The sequence below is a fragment of the Urocampus carinirostris genome, chromosome 6 (genome assembly GCF_059441175.1).
Source record: "Urocampus carinirostris isolate Australia breed hairy pipefish chromosome 6, RoL_Ucar_1.0, whole genome shotgun sequence".
Lineage (NCBI taxonomy): Eukaryota > Metazoa > Chordata > Actinopteri > Syngnathiformes > Syngnathidae > Urocampus > Urocampus carinirostris.
In genome coordinates this window covers 16,062,258-16,077,983 of record NC_142354.1, presented here as the reverse complement: position 1 = coordinate 16,077,983, position 15,726 = coordinate 16,062,258, and the positions used below count along the sequence as shown (strand labels likewise).

The window sequence follows — 15,726 nt, the reverse complement described above, 5'->3', positions numbered from 1 at the left end:
TTTCAGAGTTGTCTGCCCTGGTGTCTGCTAACTATTTGTAATGAGTTTCAGACACTGCTACAGTTAGTTAATTCAGCAACATTTTCGATGAATTCTGATTTTTAAAAAATAACTTCACATTACAGTTTTAAATTACTCTAAAACCAGATTAGTTGTATACGATTAAATAGAAGAGACATTTTTAACACAGAATTAAAACATTTTCATCAAAACAATACACTTGAGTAAAGCCGGGGGCGCTGTGAGGTAATCAGACGCTTGACTTGCCACACAAACCAAAGAGGAAGAATTTGCGGAAGCACATGTTCAATCAAAGATATGTGTTAAATGTTTTGTTTTGGCTGCATATGCGAAGTTTAGCGTGACCATATTCTTAAGCACAAGTATTGTTTTATTTTCTGCTCTCGTCTGTAGCTCTATTTGATTTATGCAAAATGGTTCGACAGTTAAGGTGAGTGCGGCTAATAATAACAAATATCAGTGTAAAATGTAGACTCCGGGCTGTATATTGGCGCAAACGGTGATCGTTCACCTCATCGTAAAGCGTTACACGATTTTTTATTTAAAAATAGAATCCACAGTTTCTCCCCTGAAACTATGTATAACTATAACCCAACATGTGGCTATTAGTTTTATTCTAAATCGACTAGACATCTGAGTCTCACAGATTTTCTCTGTTGATAGACGTAAAAAGATCCCAAGGAAAGTTAAAACGCAACAATTTGATGAAGCTGATCCAGAAGGATACAAAGCCATTACCGTCACTGATCAAGTAAGTAGCCTCATTATTATATAAGTTAAAGTTGCATTTATTGGGTCACAGGTTGTTCACTATAACCATAGATATCCATCCATCATCTGCACCGCTTATCCTCAGTAGGGTCGCGGGGGTGCTGGAGCCCATCCCAGCTATCTCCGGGCAGGAGACACCCTGAACTGGTTGCCAGCCAGTCGCAGGGCACACAGACAATTTTCTCGCTCATTCACAACTAGGGACAATTTCGACCGGCCAATTAACCTGACACTGCATGTTTTTGGAATGTGGGAGGAAACGGGAGTGCCCGGAGGAAACCCACACAAGCACGGGGAGAACATGCAAACTCCACACAGGAAGGCTGGTAGCTGGATTTGAACCCATGACCTCAGAACTGTGCTGCACACGCGCTAACCACTGCTCCGCTGTGCTGCCAACCATAGATATGTACTTTTTTTAATTTGCATCTGCAATGTAAACCTTTTTTATGCTTTAGTAATTGAATGCTTAAATAGCAAAAGTAAACTCATTTATTATGTGTATCATAATTTTCATTTATTATATACAAATGTTTGGCAAAAATGCCTCACTGACTGCTGTAATCAATTGGTATTGTTAAAATAAGACAACAACAAAATCTGTACTTGTGGAATAAACAGGAAAACAACCAAAACAATTTAAATAGTTTTCTTTTTATTCTCCCTGTTACTACTGTGTTGTAGTGGTTAAATTGTTGAGATTTTCTAATCAAATTTCACTTTTCAGACTTCCAAGGACGAAATCCATGAGTTTCACGATGAAAAGATCGAGGTAAGTTTTAAATTAAAATACTTGGCCATTGATGATTGTTTTTTTAATTTTGTTAAATAAATGGAACAAGGAAACAAATCACTGTCTGATTCCCAAGTGGAGTGGCAGGCGTTTGTCCTTGGAGTTGAAAGCCTCGACTATTGAATCACTTCTGACTACTTTTATGCGCTAAGCATTTTTTATTTTGCACTTACAGAAACTCCTTGCCAGTGGAGTTAGCTTGCAGACCGGTGATGATGACCTGGATGATGAGGTGTGATCCTTTTTTTATCGGAGCATCCGAGTATGTCATTCACTTATGATCTGCAACAAGAAAATCAATGCTAATTTATGTAGGAGGAAGTGATGGCCTTGGATGATTCTGAGACGGATGAAGAAGAGGACTACTCTGAAGATGACGACGAAGAGGGCAGTGAGGAAGATGAAGGCACTGATATGGAAAGCGATCTCGAGGGGAAGAAAGAGGAGGGTGAGACTTGTCGGCTTGTATATTCCTGGTGCTTTTTCAACTTTTTTTTGTTGTTTTTTTACTGTTTGTATTGTCCTCCTCAGACCTTCCGAGTGATCTAGCATGGGGGAAGAAGAAGAAGATGTTCTATGACTCTGACTACGTTGCCACAAGTGAGCCTGCTGTGCTTTTTGACATAGTGGATAAAGGTTTTTTTTCAGGGATTTAGACTAAAATACAGAGAACAAGCTTTTAGGATAGATAATTGATGCATTATAGTGAATTCTGAACAGTCTTTTTCTTGTACAAAGTAAAATATATATCAAAATGTGCTGTAAGTACATGGTAAGAGGATATTTTAAAAGAAAAAATGTTAGTTAAGGTGTAGTAAAAGAGTAAAATACTTCATTAAATATGTGTTAACACTGCCCAACTGAGTTCAAAGAGCCTTTTATAATTGTGGAGAGTGATTTGATACTTGTGCTTGCCGTTTTCTGTTAGCGTAGCATGAAAATGGTGAAAGTAAGAAAAGTACTGTTTCAAATACGGTCCAAACGCCAGAAAAGAAGCGTTTATTTGAGCGTTTCTGGAAAAAAATGCATGTGCTTGCAAGTGCCACACAAGCAGCTTAAGAGAGGCTGCAATTATGTTTTAAGTCATAAGATGGCGCCAACAAGTAGAACACTTTCAAATTCTGGACAGGACTTGTAAGTAAGGATGATTAAAATGAAGACGTTTTTTTAACTGTTAAGCTTTACTGAGTGCTATGCAACAAAAACTAATTTTTGTGTAGTTTTGATTTTCCACTTTATAAGAACCGGTGTCACTTTTTGTTCACAGAGGGTAAATCCCAAGATGAATTGGTAGCAGAGGAAAAGGAGGAGGAAGAAGAAGCCATCAAAATCCAAAATCGATTGGCAGAAAACCTCAGCGAGGAGGATTACGATTTAAGCCTCTTCCAGGTAACCTAACCCATTACCCTCCGTCACAGGCTTCTGGATGATAAAACTTTGGTTTTATGTGACTTCTTCTTCAAGGAGTTTGCTCCAGAGGAACAAACAGATGGGAAAGTTGTGGAGAAGGAGAAGATTGTCAAAGACTTGCAGCAAATGTCCCACAAGGAGAAAATGAAGTTGCTAAAGAAGGACTCACCTGAGTTACTTGATCTCATTGAGGATTTCAAGGCAAAGGTACAGCGCAAGAGCTGCTTGACATCCTGATTATTTAGATCATGGGTGTCAAACTCATTTTATCTGGAGGGCAACATCATAGAAAAAGCACACTCGCAGGGGCCAGACTAGTCAATTAAAGACAAAGGAAGAAAGAAAAAAGCAAGAGGGATAAAAGGGGAGAGTGATAGACAGAAGGGGGAGAAGAAAAGGGAGAAAGAGAGAAAGGGTGGGAAACAAAATGAATGAATTACAAAGAAAGGTCAATTGACAAAGATATAGAGAGAGAGAAGACAGAGAAAGAACATGAGAAAAGAGGGGGATAATAAATGGAGACGTGGAGAAATAGAGAGACAGAGTTAAAAAAGAGAAAGCAAAATAAAAGGGACAAAGAGATAGAAAACAAATAGAACGAAAGAGACCGAGAGAGATGGAGATGAAAAATAAAAAATTGAGATGAAAAAAGTGTGAGATAGAGGCATGATAGAAAGATGGAAGTGAGAGAGAGTAGAGAAAAGAGAAAGCGACAGGGGGAAAAGGAGAGAAAGTAGAAGGGGAAGAGAAAAAAAAGAGGAAACCAAAAGAAAGAAAGAGTGAAAAAGAGAAACGCATGTAAGGTTAGTGAGTGGTGCCTGTTTCTAGTGACATCTGGTGGACGTATTTAAAACTGCAGCTCATTTTTCTCTTGCGCTTCTGTCAGCGTTGTCTCGCAGTCAGATTTAAACCCTTGGCGGCCTGAACCGGCCCGCGGGCCGCACGTTTGACACCCTTGATTTAGATGAATACTAACTGTTGTTGTGCAGCTTGCAGAAATAAAGGACCAGCTGCAGCCGCTCATGAAAATGGTCAAAGATGGAAAGATCCCACCAGGAAAGGTGACCAATTGCACCTTTTGTAAATATCGTATTTTCACAACCTTAGGGCGCACCGCGTTAAAAGGCACAGTCTCCGTAGCTGCTTCTACTTCTGGATTAATCACATAAACAGGGCGCACCACACTATAGGGCATTGGTGCCCTCTGCTGTGGCTGGCTTAAGATGACACACAAGTATTTGAAAATACAGCGGGAGCTAAACCTAGTTTGGTTGTGGGTTCTCTGAGTATTGATTACGATGTAAAACACACAGAAAAACCTTGTCTGGATTAGGTTTTCAGCTTCCTCCACTTGCAAACCGTCGATTCTTTAACCTTTATTTCTCCCGCGGATGCTCGGTTTCCATGTTGTTTAGCGTAGCGTAAAAATCAACGCACCTTGGTGGATTAAAACATGGAAAGCAGTCAATGGAGGGAAAGTGAGGTTTTGGATTTAATGAGGGAACAACTCTGTTTTAACCCCTGGTAGCACAATTATGCTACGGCGTGCATAATACGGCCATGAGTACTTCTGCCAACAATGGACGCATTACAGGTGACGTCACGTGTCATCTTCTGCACATGGGGGACACTGTTGGCTTTCACACAGGAGACTCATAGAAGTCACAGGAGATCACAAACACGTCTCATTTACCGTATTTTCACGACTATGGCGCACCGAGTTATAAGGTGCATCCCCCCAAAACATTTTTGTCTTATATTTTCCATACATGAGGCGCACCGGACTATAGGGCGCTACAGTGGGAACGTCAACAAAACAGTTCAGTCAAACTTATTAACCCATTAACATTCCAACAGCTCATCAAGATCAGTCTGAAACAAGACATTGGGGAAATATAAAGCCGGGGTAGCTCACCAAAGTCGTCTTGCAGCCATCACGTTCAATAATAATACGCAACCATGGTCCTCGTATATCTGCGACTGTAGTAAATCCAAACGTGTAAAATATTTTCACACGCAATAATGCCGACAAAAGAAAAAAATCTGCAGAGAAGCGTCTGCATCGATAGACGTTGCTTGTTGCTAGCTGTCTGTTTAACCCCATAATTCCTGTTTACAAATACAGACTAGTAAAAAATGTTTTCTCCATGCCGTAGTACAACCTAACGCAGGGGTCAGCAACCTTTTCGGTGCGGAGTGCCACTTTCAAATTTCCTTGTAAATCAGTGTGCCACACCTAGAATAATGACTCGCACAACATTTTTTTAATATCCAACAGAGCTGTCATTTTACACATATCCAAATATACAACATGTTGTCAGTGTTTTTCAAACCTTTTTGAACCAAGGTACACTTTCATTTATAAAAAAAAAAGTCCCGTGGCACACCGTTTGTCGAAAATGTTTGAAAATGAAGTTATGTCAAATATTTTACTGTACTACCTCATAAGCAGATAATTACTATAAAAAATAAGAAAATAATACTTAAAATAAAAAGAATGATGTGTTTTGTTTTTATTTTTTACAGTACTATCTTAAACCGCTTTGTTAAACAAATTAAGTTATTAAATGTACTGTGCTACCTCAAGAGCAGATAATTAGTACATAAAAAGTATATAAAATCTACTGCCACTTACTGATATGGATGACTATTACAGTTCCTCGTCTGAAGAGTGCAAAATACTGAATAATGGCCTGATTTTTTTGGTAAGATTAAATTCCAGCGGCACTCTAGACAAGGTCTCACGGCACACTAGTTGAAAAACACTGGTATAACTGACCTATTTATCTTCCACTATTCTTGTTCATCAATCAACTAAAATATGAACAACATGTGGAAAGGCCTGTAGCCATTCTGACCATAACTTTTTACCACAAGAATTAACCAGAATCAACCATTCTTCATCAACTATAAACTACAATCAAAAAACAAATAATATGGTCATTCATCAATGATATCTTGTTGCAGAAAATATCAAAACTTGAAATAACAGCAGTAATGCAGAAGGCGCACACACACACGCTTCTTTAAAATATTCGCCATCAGTAAATGGTTTTCCGTGCTTTGCTATTCAGTGAGCAATTGGTTAGATAGCTTCAGTGGTGGTGTTTTTAGCAGGGAGAAATGTTTTTAGGGTCTGTGTTTGCTACCTGGACACAGCGCGTTTTAATGTCTCCGCCTTGAATTCATGTTTCGTCTCGTAATGACGTTTAACACTTGATGCGCGAGGTACAACGCTCCAGTCATCTGTCCACGCTGGCTAGAAAGAACAAGATGTTTTCGCTCGAGGGGCCGTCATGATTCTCCTCAGTAGGGTCGCGGCGGTAACATAAATGGTAAATGGTCTGCATTTATTTAGCGCTTTTCAAGTAAAGCTTCTAAATTACACGGTGCGCAACTGAAAATGTCTAAATTTCAGATAAATGCCCTTTTTAAAAAAAATCATTATTGTTTTGCCGTTCGCTCGCGTGCCACTGCTGGCACGCGTGTCGTAGGTTGCTGATCCCTGACCTAACGTGTGATTCACATTCATTCTTTTTTTTAGGCCAATTGCAGGATTTGTTTTCCCCCCTTTAGCCTATGCGAGCCTGTAAATGCTAAAAAGGACCCGCCTCCTTTACCTCCGAATAACGTCAGCCAAAAGTGACCGATTCAAATGATGATTGACACATTGGTTAGGAAATGTAACGCCGGTGTCTATATATCCCAGCATGCACTGCGCACTACTTCTACGGGAAAAAAATCGAGTAGTTGCGAGACCTGTTGCGACTCAATATTGATCCATATATAAGGCGCACTGTATTATAAGGTGCATGGTCAGCTTTTAAAAAAATAAAGGCTTTTAGGTGCGCCTTATAGCCGTGAAAATACGGTAGTTGGAAATAAGAACGACCGCACTAAAACATCAGATTTCTTCCCGAAACGCTGTAAATCTTAGGTATGACTCGTATGCAATGTTCCCTGTAATTTTCCACGGGTCTGAGCGTTCACACAAAGTCGGTGAGCAGCGCTTGAAACAACAGTGAGCAACCATAATCCCAAGTGTGGCAAGATAATTATCAAACATGTCCAAAACCTGACATCAAGTTACATTTTGCTGAGTTTCCGGCAATGCAAAAATTATTTTTCTCTTTTGAATGAATTGACTCATGTACTATTGCAAAGGTTGTACGGCCTACAAACGTCATTTGTTTTTACAATTCTTTCACAAGATATCCATTTCTTTTTATTTCCTGATATATTTTGTCGCATAATATTAACATTTTGGGGGGCTTATTTAGTCGGTTGTAAGATACAGAACTCTACTTAATCACATTTTTTAGTGGAAATACAATGTTGTCAACATGATTCACTTGATATACAGTAATTGGAAATTATTTGAACGCAACACAAACTTTTTATTCTTTTTTCTGTGTTTTTTTTCTACCTTTTTTTTATTCCTTTGAAAAAAAACTCATTGTGTTTATTTTTTCCGAGCTGTTACTTTTTTCTTTTTGTTCTCTATTTACTTTTTTCCTACATTTCTTTCTTTTCTTTTTTTCCTGGCTTTTTTCTAAATGTTTCCTTTTTTTCTTTTTGTTTCTTTTTTTCTCAGTTTTTCACTACTTTTTCATTTTGGTATTTTTTTCTTTTTTGTTCTATCCCCCCTTCCTTTAAATCAATTTGTGCATAATTTTACTTGATATTTGGTCATGTTGGGATTAAAGAAGCAAAAACAACCTGAAGAGCCGTTTAGGACCCGAAAGAGCCGGTTCCTTTTTAGTGAGCCGAGCCGAAGAAGCCAGTTCTCGACATACTCTACTAACTTTACTCAACTTCGTTGGACTTCAAAATACCGCATTTAGGACACAACGTCAGGGGAACCCGTGTATTTTTACCTTCATGCACTTTAACTTTGAGTTAAGTCGCTTCTTAATAAGTAATATTGAGCCCTCATTTTTGTGCGCTGGCTAGATTTTTTTGTGCGCTGAGAATGTGCGAGCAGTGCGCAATTGCGCACGCGCGCAGCTTAGAGGGAACACTACTCGTATGTAAGTTTTCTAATTGTGGCATGTTTCCAAAAGGGGGCCAACTACCTGAAGACCAAACAGCAGCTATACCTCAAGTAAGTACAATCATTTTAACACAGATGTTGCTGAAACTGTAAGTTGCCTTCCAAATCTTATTTTTTTTTAATTTCTTTCCACTCAGTTATTGTACGAACATCAGTTTCTACTTGGTACTCAAGGCCAAACGAATCCCGGTTCACAACCACCCGATCATCGAACGACTGCTCTCGTATAGGAATGTAAGTGATGACACTGATGGTGCGTCATATCAGGGGTCGATAACCTTTTTGATGTGAGGTTTGATTCTCGGCTCCTCCGCGTTTTGTGTCGAAGTGTCCTTGGGCAAAACAGTGAATCCCTAATACCCCCAATAAGCAGGTAGTCGCCTTGCATGGCTGACCACCTATTGTTGTGTGAGTATGTGTGTGAAGCACATTGTAAAGCGCTTTGGGAGATCTTCATTCACTTGAAAAGCGCTGTATAAATGCAGAACAGTTACCATTTTTTGTTACTCTTTAGTGTGAAAATCCAGCAGTTTGATATTGTTAACCTCATGTTTAAAATGGCACTACGGATTTTTTTTGTTTTATGCATGTGAGGTAGGAGTCTCAATCATTCATAATTTATTTCACTTTTTTATATTGACGTTAATATTCTAAATTCCGTAATTTGACTCATGGCATACGATATTGGCCTAAACTATTTACATACCTTGTACAGACGCTTCCCTACTTACGACCATTCGACTTAAATAACACAATAGATACGATCATTTTTTTGGGAATGTGGAAAAATATCTGTTAGATTTTGTGTTGTGTAGAGGACACTAATGCTTCTTTCCGCCTCTACCGATGTGTTGTGCTGTGAGAGCTCACCCAGCATCCACCCCGAAGAAGAAATCCGCTTCCTTTTCCTAAATTGTGTGTAAACATATCTCCTTCACCTGCTCGTAATCACACTGCTGCCACCAATGTATCGTGTCATTTTGTGTGGGTAATGGATTGCTCCTCGTTCACGAAAAAATACTCAGAAACACTTGGTCTCTTTGGAGAGCGACAACCGTCAGCACCCGTTTATTGTAAACACACCAAACTAAACTCCCCAACACTCTCGCGGCATTTGTCTCTGAGACATCCTTCATGCGCACCTCACATTCTACGCCTACAATATCGCCACCGCGCTAAGAACTCAATATATCATGTATCTATTCAATATGGTTGGTGTAAAGTGTAAAGAAAAGGCGAGCGTTTTTTTATTTTGGAAGTGGAATAAGAAAGCTTGATGCGGTTGAGAAAATGGTCGGAACGCTATTTATCGGTCACTTTTTACCACGGAGGAGGACCTCTTGGAGCGCATCTTCCAAAAGTAATTTAAACTCAACTTTAATTTTATAGAGTATATTATTTTATGAAATGTTTATTTTTTTAGTACAAAACAATACAGGTTAGTCAGGCAAGCCTTTAACAAACATTCCATACATAATATAGCACTGAAGCAACTTACGAACAAATTCAACTTACGAACGTTCGGAACGTTGCTAAGTAGGGCAAGTCATGTTTATTTGTGACGCCCTTAATCACAAAGCCTCTCAAAGGGCTGCACAGAACACATATTATTGCAAACCAGACTAATTATTGCACCATCACCTGATCTAAAACCTACCATACAGGTTCGAGAGTGTTCTCCATTTGGGCCCCGGTGCTGTGGAAGGCTCTTCCCCTGAGATTCGATCTGCAACCTCAGTGGAATTTTTTAAATCTAAGCTTAAAACACACACTTATTTTATAACATATGAATTACCTATATTTTATGTTGTCTGGAGTATCTATGTCACTCAGCTTCTCGCGCCTTAACTCTGAAAAGACCGAAATGCTAGTTATTGTTCCATCTAAATGTTCTCTAAAACGGCTCTGAACATTGACAAATATAATATCACCCAGAGTGACTCAGTCAAAAATTTAGGTCTCATATTTGACCCCTAACTGTCCTTTCAAACACACGTTAAGAATATTACTAGAACGGCTTTTTTCTATCTTCGTAACATTGCTAAAATTCGCCCTTTCCTGTCTCAGTCGGATGCGGACATTATAATTCATGCCTTTGTTACCTTCCGTTTTGATTGTTGTAATGCACTACTCTCAGATAGGACGCACTGTGTTGAATATGGTGAAATGACATCTGAGCCCTTTAATGTTACCTGTGGTGTTCCACAGGGTTCAGTACTTGGCCCCCTTTTCAGCATTTACATGCTTACATTAGGTGAGATTCGCAAGTATAATATCAGTTTCTATTGCTACGCAGATGACACTCAACTATATCTTCCGATGGAGGAATCTGCCACACTAAACTGTGGAAATTTGCAGGCCTGCCTCACTGAGATAAAAGAATGGATGTCAGCGTCTGTACGGGATAATGGCCTTACTAATGTACTCGAAGGCCATTATTGCATAGATCAAGATGACTGAGGGCAATACAGTAGTAAACAGTAGTCAAACACAAAAAAGCTATACGATTCAACATTCACTGGCAAAGACTAGTCAAACGTATTTCGCAGCTGTGGGATGAGGTTGCTCACCTTGCTGGAAAGCGTAAAGAGTGCTATTTAGAGAAACTGATATTAGCAGGGTCAGCTACCAATGGACATATTCATACATCGAAATAAATCGTCCAATATGCCCGACTTCAGTCAACACCATCCGTATCACTATTCTATACAGAGTATAGCCATACTCCGGCGCAGATCTAAAAGCTTAAATTCTGGATGCTTACCAGTTCGTAACTGGTTAGGTTACCGGTACAGGTTGCTCACTGACACGTGGAAGCACCTCGTTATTGCAAAGGTAAGACACTAATGTTAGCTGTGTATGCTAATGTATTTTATCCACGGGTCTATCAAATCTCAAATCGACTGGAACCAAAAGCTGCTCAAATATTTTTTTTTTCAATTGTATCTACATTGAGCGTACTTGGCATGACATTTTGTGGCAAATTTCCACTTCCTTGCAGACGTTCACACTAGCGCACACTCTTTATTACTTTTTTAACGCCAATCAATATTCCTTAATGAATACATTGCACAGACTACAGTCAAGACACTGTCGAAAACGCAGCGCTGAGAAGCATAGGAAAAAACAAATTCCCGTTAAGGGGATTACATTTCTTCTGCAGGCAAGTCGAACTTAGCCACATCACTCGTTCCTCCATCCATCCATTATCTCAGTAGGGTCGCGGGGGGCTGGAGCCCATCCCAGCCATCTTCGGGCAGTGGGCAGGGGACACCCTGAACTGGTTGCCAGCCAGAGATGGACTCACACGCTCATTCACACCAAGAGATGATTTAGACCGGTCAATTAACCTGACATGCATGTTTTTGGAATGTAACCGGAGTACGCGGAGTACCCGGTGGAAACCCACACAAGCGCAGGGAGAACATGCAAACTCTGCACAGGAAAGTTAGTTGCTGGATTTGAAACCATGACCTCAGAACTGTGCCGCACACGCGCTAACCACTACGCTGCATTGCTGCCCAGCACTCGTTCCTACTTAACATAAAATTGATTGGAAATACATCAAACGTACCTTGTAGATAATGCTCGCACAAATCCTGGAAATATTTAAGGGCTGCGAATCCCTCCGTTTGATTTGGAGAGGAACATTGCCGTCTTATGTCTTCATCAAAACGTATACGATGAAATTCCAAATAACGCTTAGAATGCTGGTTGGAACAGCAATAAATCATCGTAAAAAGTGTTGGTTACGTTCTTCCGTCGTGGTTATTGGTAGTTGTTTCAACTCAAATGATCAAGTGCTGTCTGCTAGGGTGCTTCTTTCCATCCATCATGGCTCTCATTTGTCCAGGGAAGGCAGAGTGACATCACGTGCGAAGGGTCAATCATCCAGCGCGCCTTGTAGTGGGGTAGATGCCAATAGAAACCTTAGTATCCACTACTGCCAATCAACTAATGTAAAGGTGCCCAGTGGATTTCAATGAAGATCTAAAAAAGCTCGGGATGTCGCAACCGTTAAGCTAAAGACTGTTAAACAGATTGTAATTGGGCGTCATTAGCTCAGGGGGTAGAGCGCTCGTCTTGGGATCAAGAGAACGCAGGTTCGATTCCCGGCTCCTCCGTGTCATATGTCGAAGTGTCCTTGGGCAAGACACTGAATCCCTAATGCCCCCAATAAGCAGGTCAGCGCCTTGCATGGCCGTTATTGGCGTGTGTTTGTGAATGGGTAAGCACATTGTAAAGCGCTCTGGGAGGTCTTAATTGACTTGAAAAGCGCTATATAAATGCAGACCATTTACCGTTTTACCAATCGTTGTCTGCCCGCCTGCAGCTCATCAATGAACTGAGCTCAGTTGATGCCCGCCTGGCACCTCAATACAGTAAACTGCTAGCTGCTCAAGAGGAAGATGAGATCACCAGCAGACCAGCAGCAGAGAAGAAGGCTGCTCTCTCCACGAAAAAAGTCAAGGTAGGAGACGGGGATGCATGCATAGACTTTCATGCACTCGTTACTTCAGGTGACACTCATGGGTTTGATCTAGCAGGATTCTGGCAAAGCACTCTCGGAGCCAGTTGAGGCCTCCGACTCAGACCTAGACGAGGAGTCGGCATTGAAATTCTATAAAGAGGCAGAGGAGAGGACGAAGACATTGAAGAGAAAGTCGAAAACGCAGAATGTTGAAGGGTGAGTGGACTGTAAAATTTGGCAATAGAAAGAAAAATGGATGACTTTTCTTATCGACAATGTTGCAGGGAGGAAGATGAGTCGGATGCAGAGACTAAAAGAGGCATCACGTACGAGGTAAGCAAAAGTTGCAATGGCGATTGACTTTTGGAGATGTTTATCTCTTTCAAAATATAATCACGGGTGTCAAAGACATTTTAGCCCGGGGACCACATGGTACAAAACTATTGTCACATGGGATCGGAAGGGTAAATTAACAGCATAAAAAGTGGGCCTTGGCTGGAGGGCTGGGGGTCTTCTGGAGGCTCGTAATTAAATTATGATGCAGGGATGTAAGATTTTATTGCGAAACGATTATGGAGGGGGTTTTCTCAATACTTTTTTCCCTTCACTAAGCTATATGATTCAAAAAATATATTGTCAATGTCAAAGGACAACAAAGCTTCGTTTGGAGCATCTACTCGTCCATTCTGTTAAAAGAAAATACAAAGATCCACGGGATGAATATCCAGAATATATAGATAAAAACCCAATACCTGTAAATAACCTAACATAAACATTAAAACTCAAAGTGCAGACATGGTGCCATAAAAACTCAATAGCAGCATCATTAAATTTAGTGCAATGGGTTCCGAGTCATCATTGTTCATTTTGGATGTATGATTTCTTATTAACCAATGTAGGGATTTTTCTAGCTTTAATTTTGAAAATCGTTAGGATTAAAATGAATTATTCTTTACTGCAATCAGTAAACGAATTTGCCTCTAGGTGTTACTGGCGATCCACCCTAAATCTTTTTTTCTCCAAAGGATGCTAGAATTTTCTCCACTGTTAAAAACATTAAATGATGTTATTACTTTAAGTTCTATGAGTTCTGATATGAATGACTAATCCCAAGAAAATGGATTCAATGAACCAGGCCGTTTGAAATAGCACACATCATTTATTAATACAGAGAATCAATGATAGAAAATAAAGAGGTGAGAGAAGCCTCCGGAGATTATGGGAGTTTTGGACCGCCGAAAGTCTTGAAGCTACTAGCACAAAAAGAAAGTTTCCCGCTATAATGTTAGTCGAATTGGGGGGATTCCCTTGTACAGAAATTAAAAAACGCTCATTCCCAAGAACCAGCAAAAATTGTGTTAAATTTGAAACCGTCCTCTTACTTGTTGCGGAGAGATTTGGTCTCGGATGGTCGCAACAAATGTTGAACGTTAAAAAAGAGAAGCCATTTTCAGGAAAGCCGTCAAAGGTTGCTTGAGCTTGGCCTTTTGGCTTTGATGCTAGTTCCTTAGCTTGGCCTTTTAGCTTTGATTTTTGCATTCCGGAGATGGAATAAGAGCTTGCTCTGTCCACTCCACGCATCGGCCCGGTATTGCAGTACCTCCGGGAACGGTGCATTCGCAATGATCGCAACAAGGCTTTAGGGCTAGGACCTTAGCTTGGCCTTTTGGCTGAGAGTAAGTGTCCCGGCTCCTAGGCTTTGTAGCGTATTATGAACTGACCGATAACGGATAATGAATAATGAATAACGAAGATAGATAAATAACCCTTAAACACCCCCCCCCCCCACTTGCATTCTACCCACGAGGTCTTTAACAATATTGTGCATATGTTCTGGTCAGTAGTGACCTTATCGAGTACTCCCTGTAAGACACAGAATGTCTTAATTCTTTTTTATTATTATTATTTATCCTGTTTTTATTTTATCTCAGCCAGTGTCTGTATTTGCCTTTGTTGGGTGGGGTGAAAAACAGTTTTTAAACGTGTCTTATACATAAACATTTTGATTTGATTAATAGCATACGAATTTAAATTATTGATATGATTCAAATCTCTTGATGCTTTTTCTTATATGCAAATGTTTATCTAGATTTGGGAATTTTTCTGTTAGGCTTCATATGTTTCATGGAAGGAGCTAAAGCCTCTTTAATTTTTTACAAATACACCCAGGTGCTATATATTTTACATTTTGTGTTTTTGTATTTCCTTAAACAGCCTGTCCTTGACTTTAATTTTAACTCAAGATCAGGAGTGTTTTCCTCAAATGTTCTCTGGTTGATTAATGGTGGTCAGCAAATATTGAGACAGTGGTTTGGAGTGTTGCCTAGCTTCAGTGACATCCAGTGGCTACATTTGAAACACGCAAGGCATTGTTTGTCTTTTTTCTCTTGTGCTTCTTGCAGCATTGCCCCTCAGGCCACCCGTTTGACACACGTGTTCCGTAAATGCATCCTAATTTTGATCCTTGTCACAGATGGTCAAGAACAAAGGGCTCACTCCTAAGAGGAAAAAGATCAACCGCAACCCTAGGGTCAAGCATCGGGAGAAGTTCCGGAGAGCTAAGATCCGCCACAGGGGACAGGTGTGTATCCCTTTGGCATAGAGTACTGCCAGCGTACTAGTACTTCGTTTGACGTTCACCGGTTTTGTTGCTCATCAGGTCCGAGGGGTACGGCGAGAGGAGACGAGATACAGCGGGGAGAAGTCTGGCATCCGTGCAGGAATCAAGAAGAGTATCAAACTCAAGTAATAGAAAGAAACACCTTCAGAATGATTTCTGTTGGAAGGTGCTTAGAATTTTGAGAATTATACTCCTATTAGATCATTTTTGGAGAGTACTGACATTATGAAAAGTGATTAAAGTTTGTACCATCTTTAATAATGTGTTGGATTTATTGATTTTGATCGTTTTTAGGACAAAAAATTGATGTGATTTAACAGTCTTAACGTATTTTGAGCCGAGGCACACAGTCGAAAATACACAAAACATCAATACCAGGTACCCGCCCGTATCATATTTTTTTAATGGTTTAAATTTGTCATGTTTTTTATGTGTGTTCACATCGTGGCCAACAAAAGTTATCCATTTTGGTGAATAATTTTGCTATAGATTTAATATTTTTTTGTAATAGATCTGAATATTTGTGTTTTTTTGGGGATTACTAATTACTAAATAGAATAGAATAGAATATACCTTTATTGTCATTG

At 39.9% G+C, this 15,726-nt stretch overlaps 1 protein-coding gene and 1 pseudogene across 2 annotated transcripts; both read left to right on the top strand.

Annotated features, from left to right (window-relative positions):
• The first annotated feature begins 254 nt into the window (after nucleotides 1-254).
• On the top strand, nucleotides 255-15,400 carry utp3 (UTP3 small subunit processome component). 2 transcript variants are annotated; one of them, XM_088337128.1, is made up of 16 exons: nucleotides 255-451; nucleotides 685-772; nucleotides 1,520-1,564; nucleotides 1,761-1,817; nucleotides 1,901-2,033; nucleotides 2,117-2,185; nucleotides 2,853-2,974; nucleotides 3,050-3,202; nucleotides 3,985-4,056; nucleotides 8,059-8,099; nucleotides 8,186-8,282; nucleotides 12,382-12,519; nucleotides 12,596-12,735; nucleotides 12,804-12,852; nucleotides 14,993-15,100; nucleotides 15,179-15,400. In XM_088337128.1, the coding sequence occupies exons 1-16, from the start codon at nucleotides 435-437 to the stop codon at nucleotides 15,266-15,268; spliced, it is 1,419 nt and encodes a 472-aa protein (XP_088193254.1). In that variant the 5' UTR covers nucleotides 255-434; the 3' UTR covers nucleotides 15,269-15,400. The 2 variants fall into 2 exon arrangements, with proteins under 2 accessions (XP_088193254.1, XP_088193253.1); XM_088337127.1 differs by having other exon boundaries at nucleotides 12,593-12,735.
• Nucleotides 13,994-14,141, top strand: LOC148363934 (U2 spliceosomal RNA; annotated as a pseudogene).
• Nucleotides 15,401-15,726: the final 326 nt, after the last annotated feature.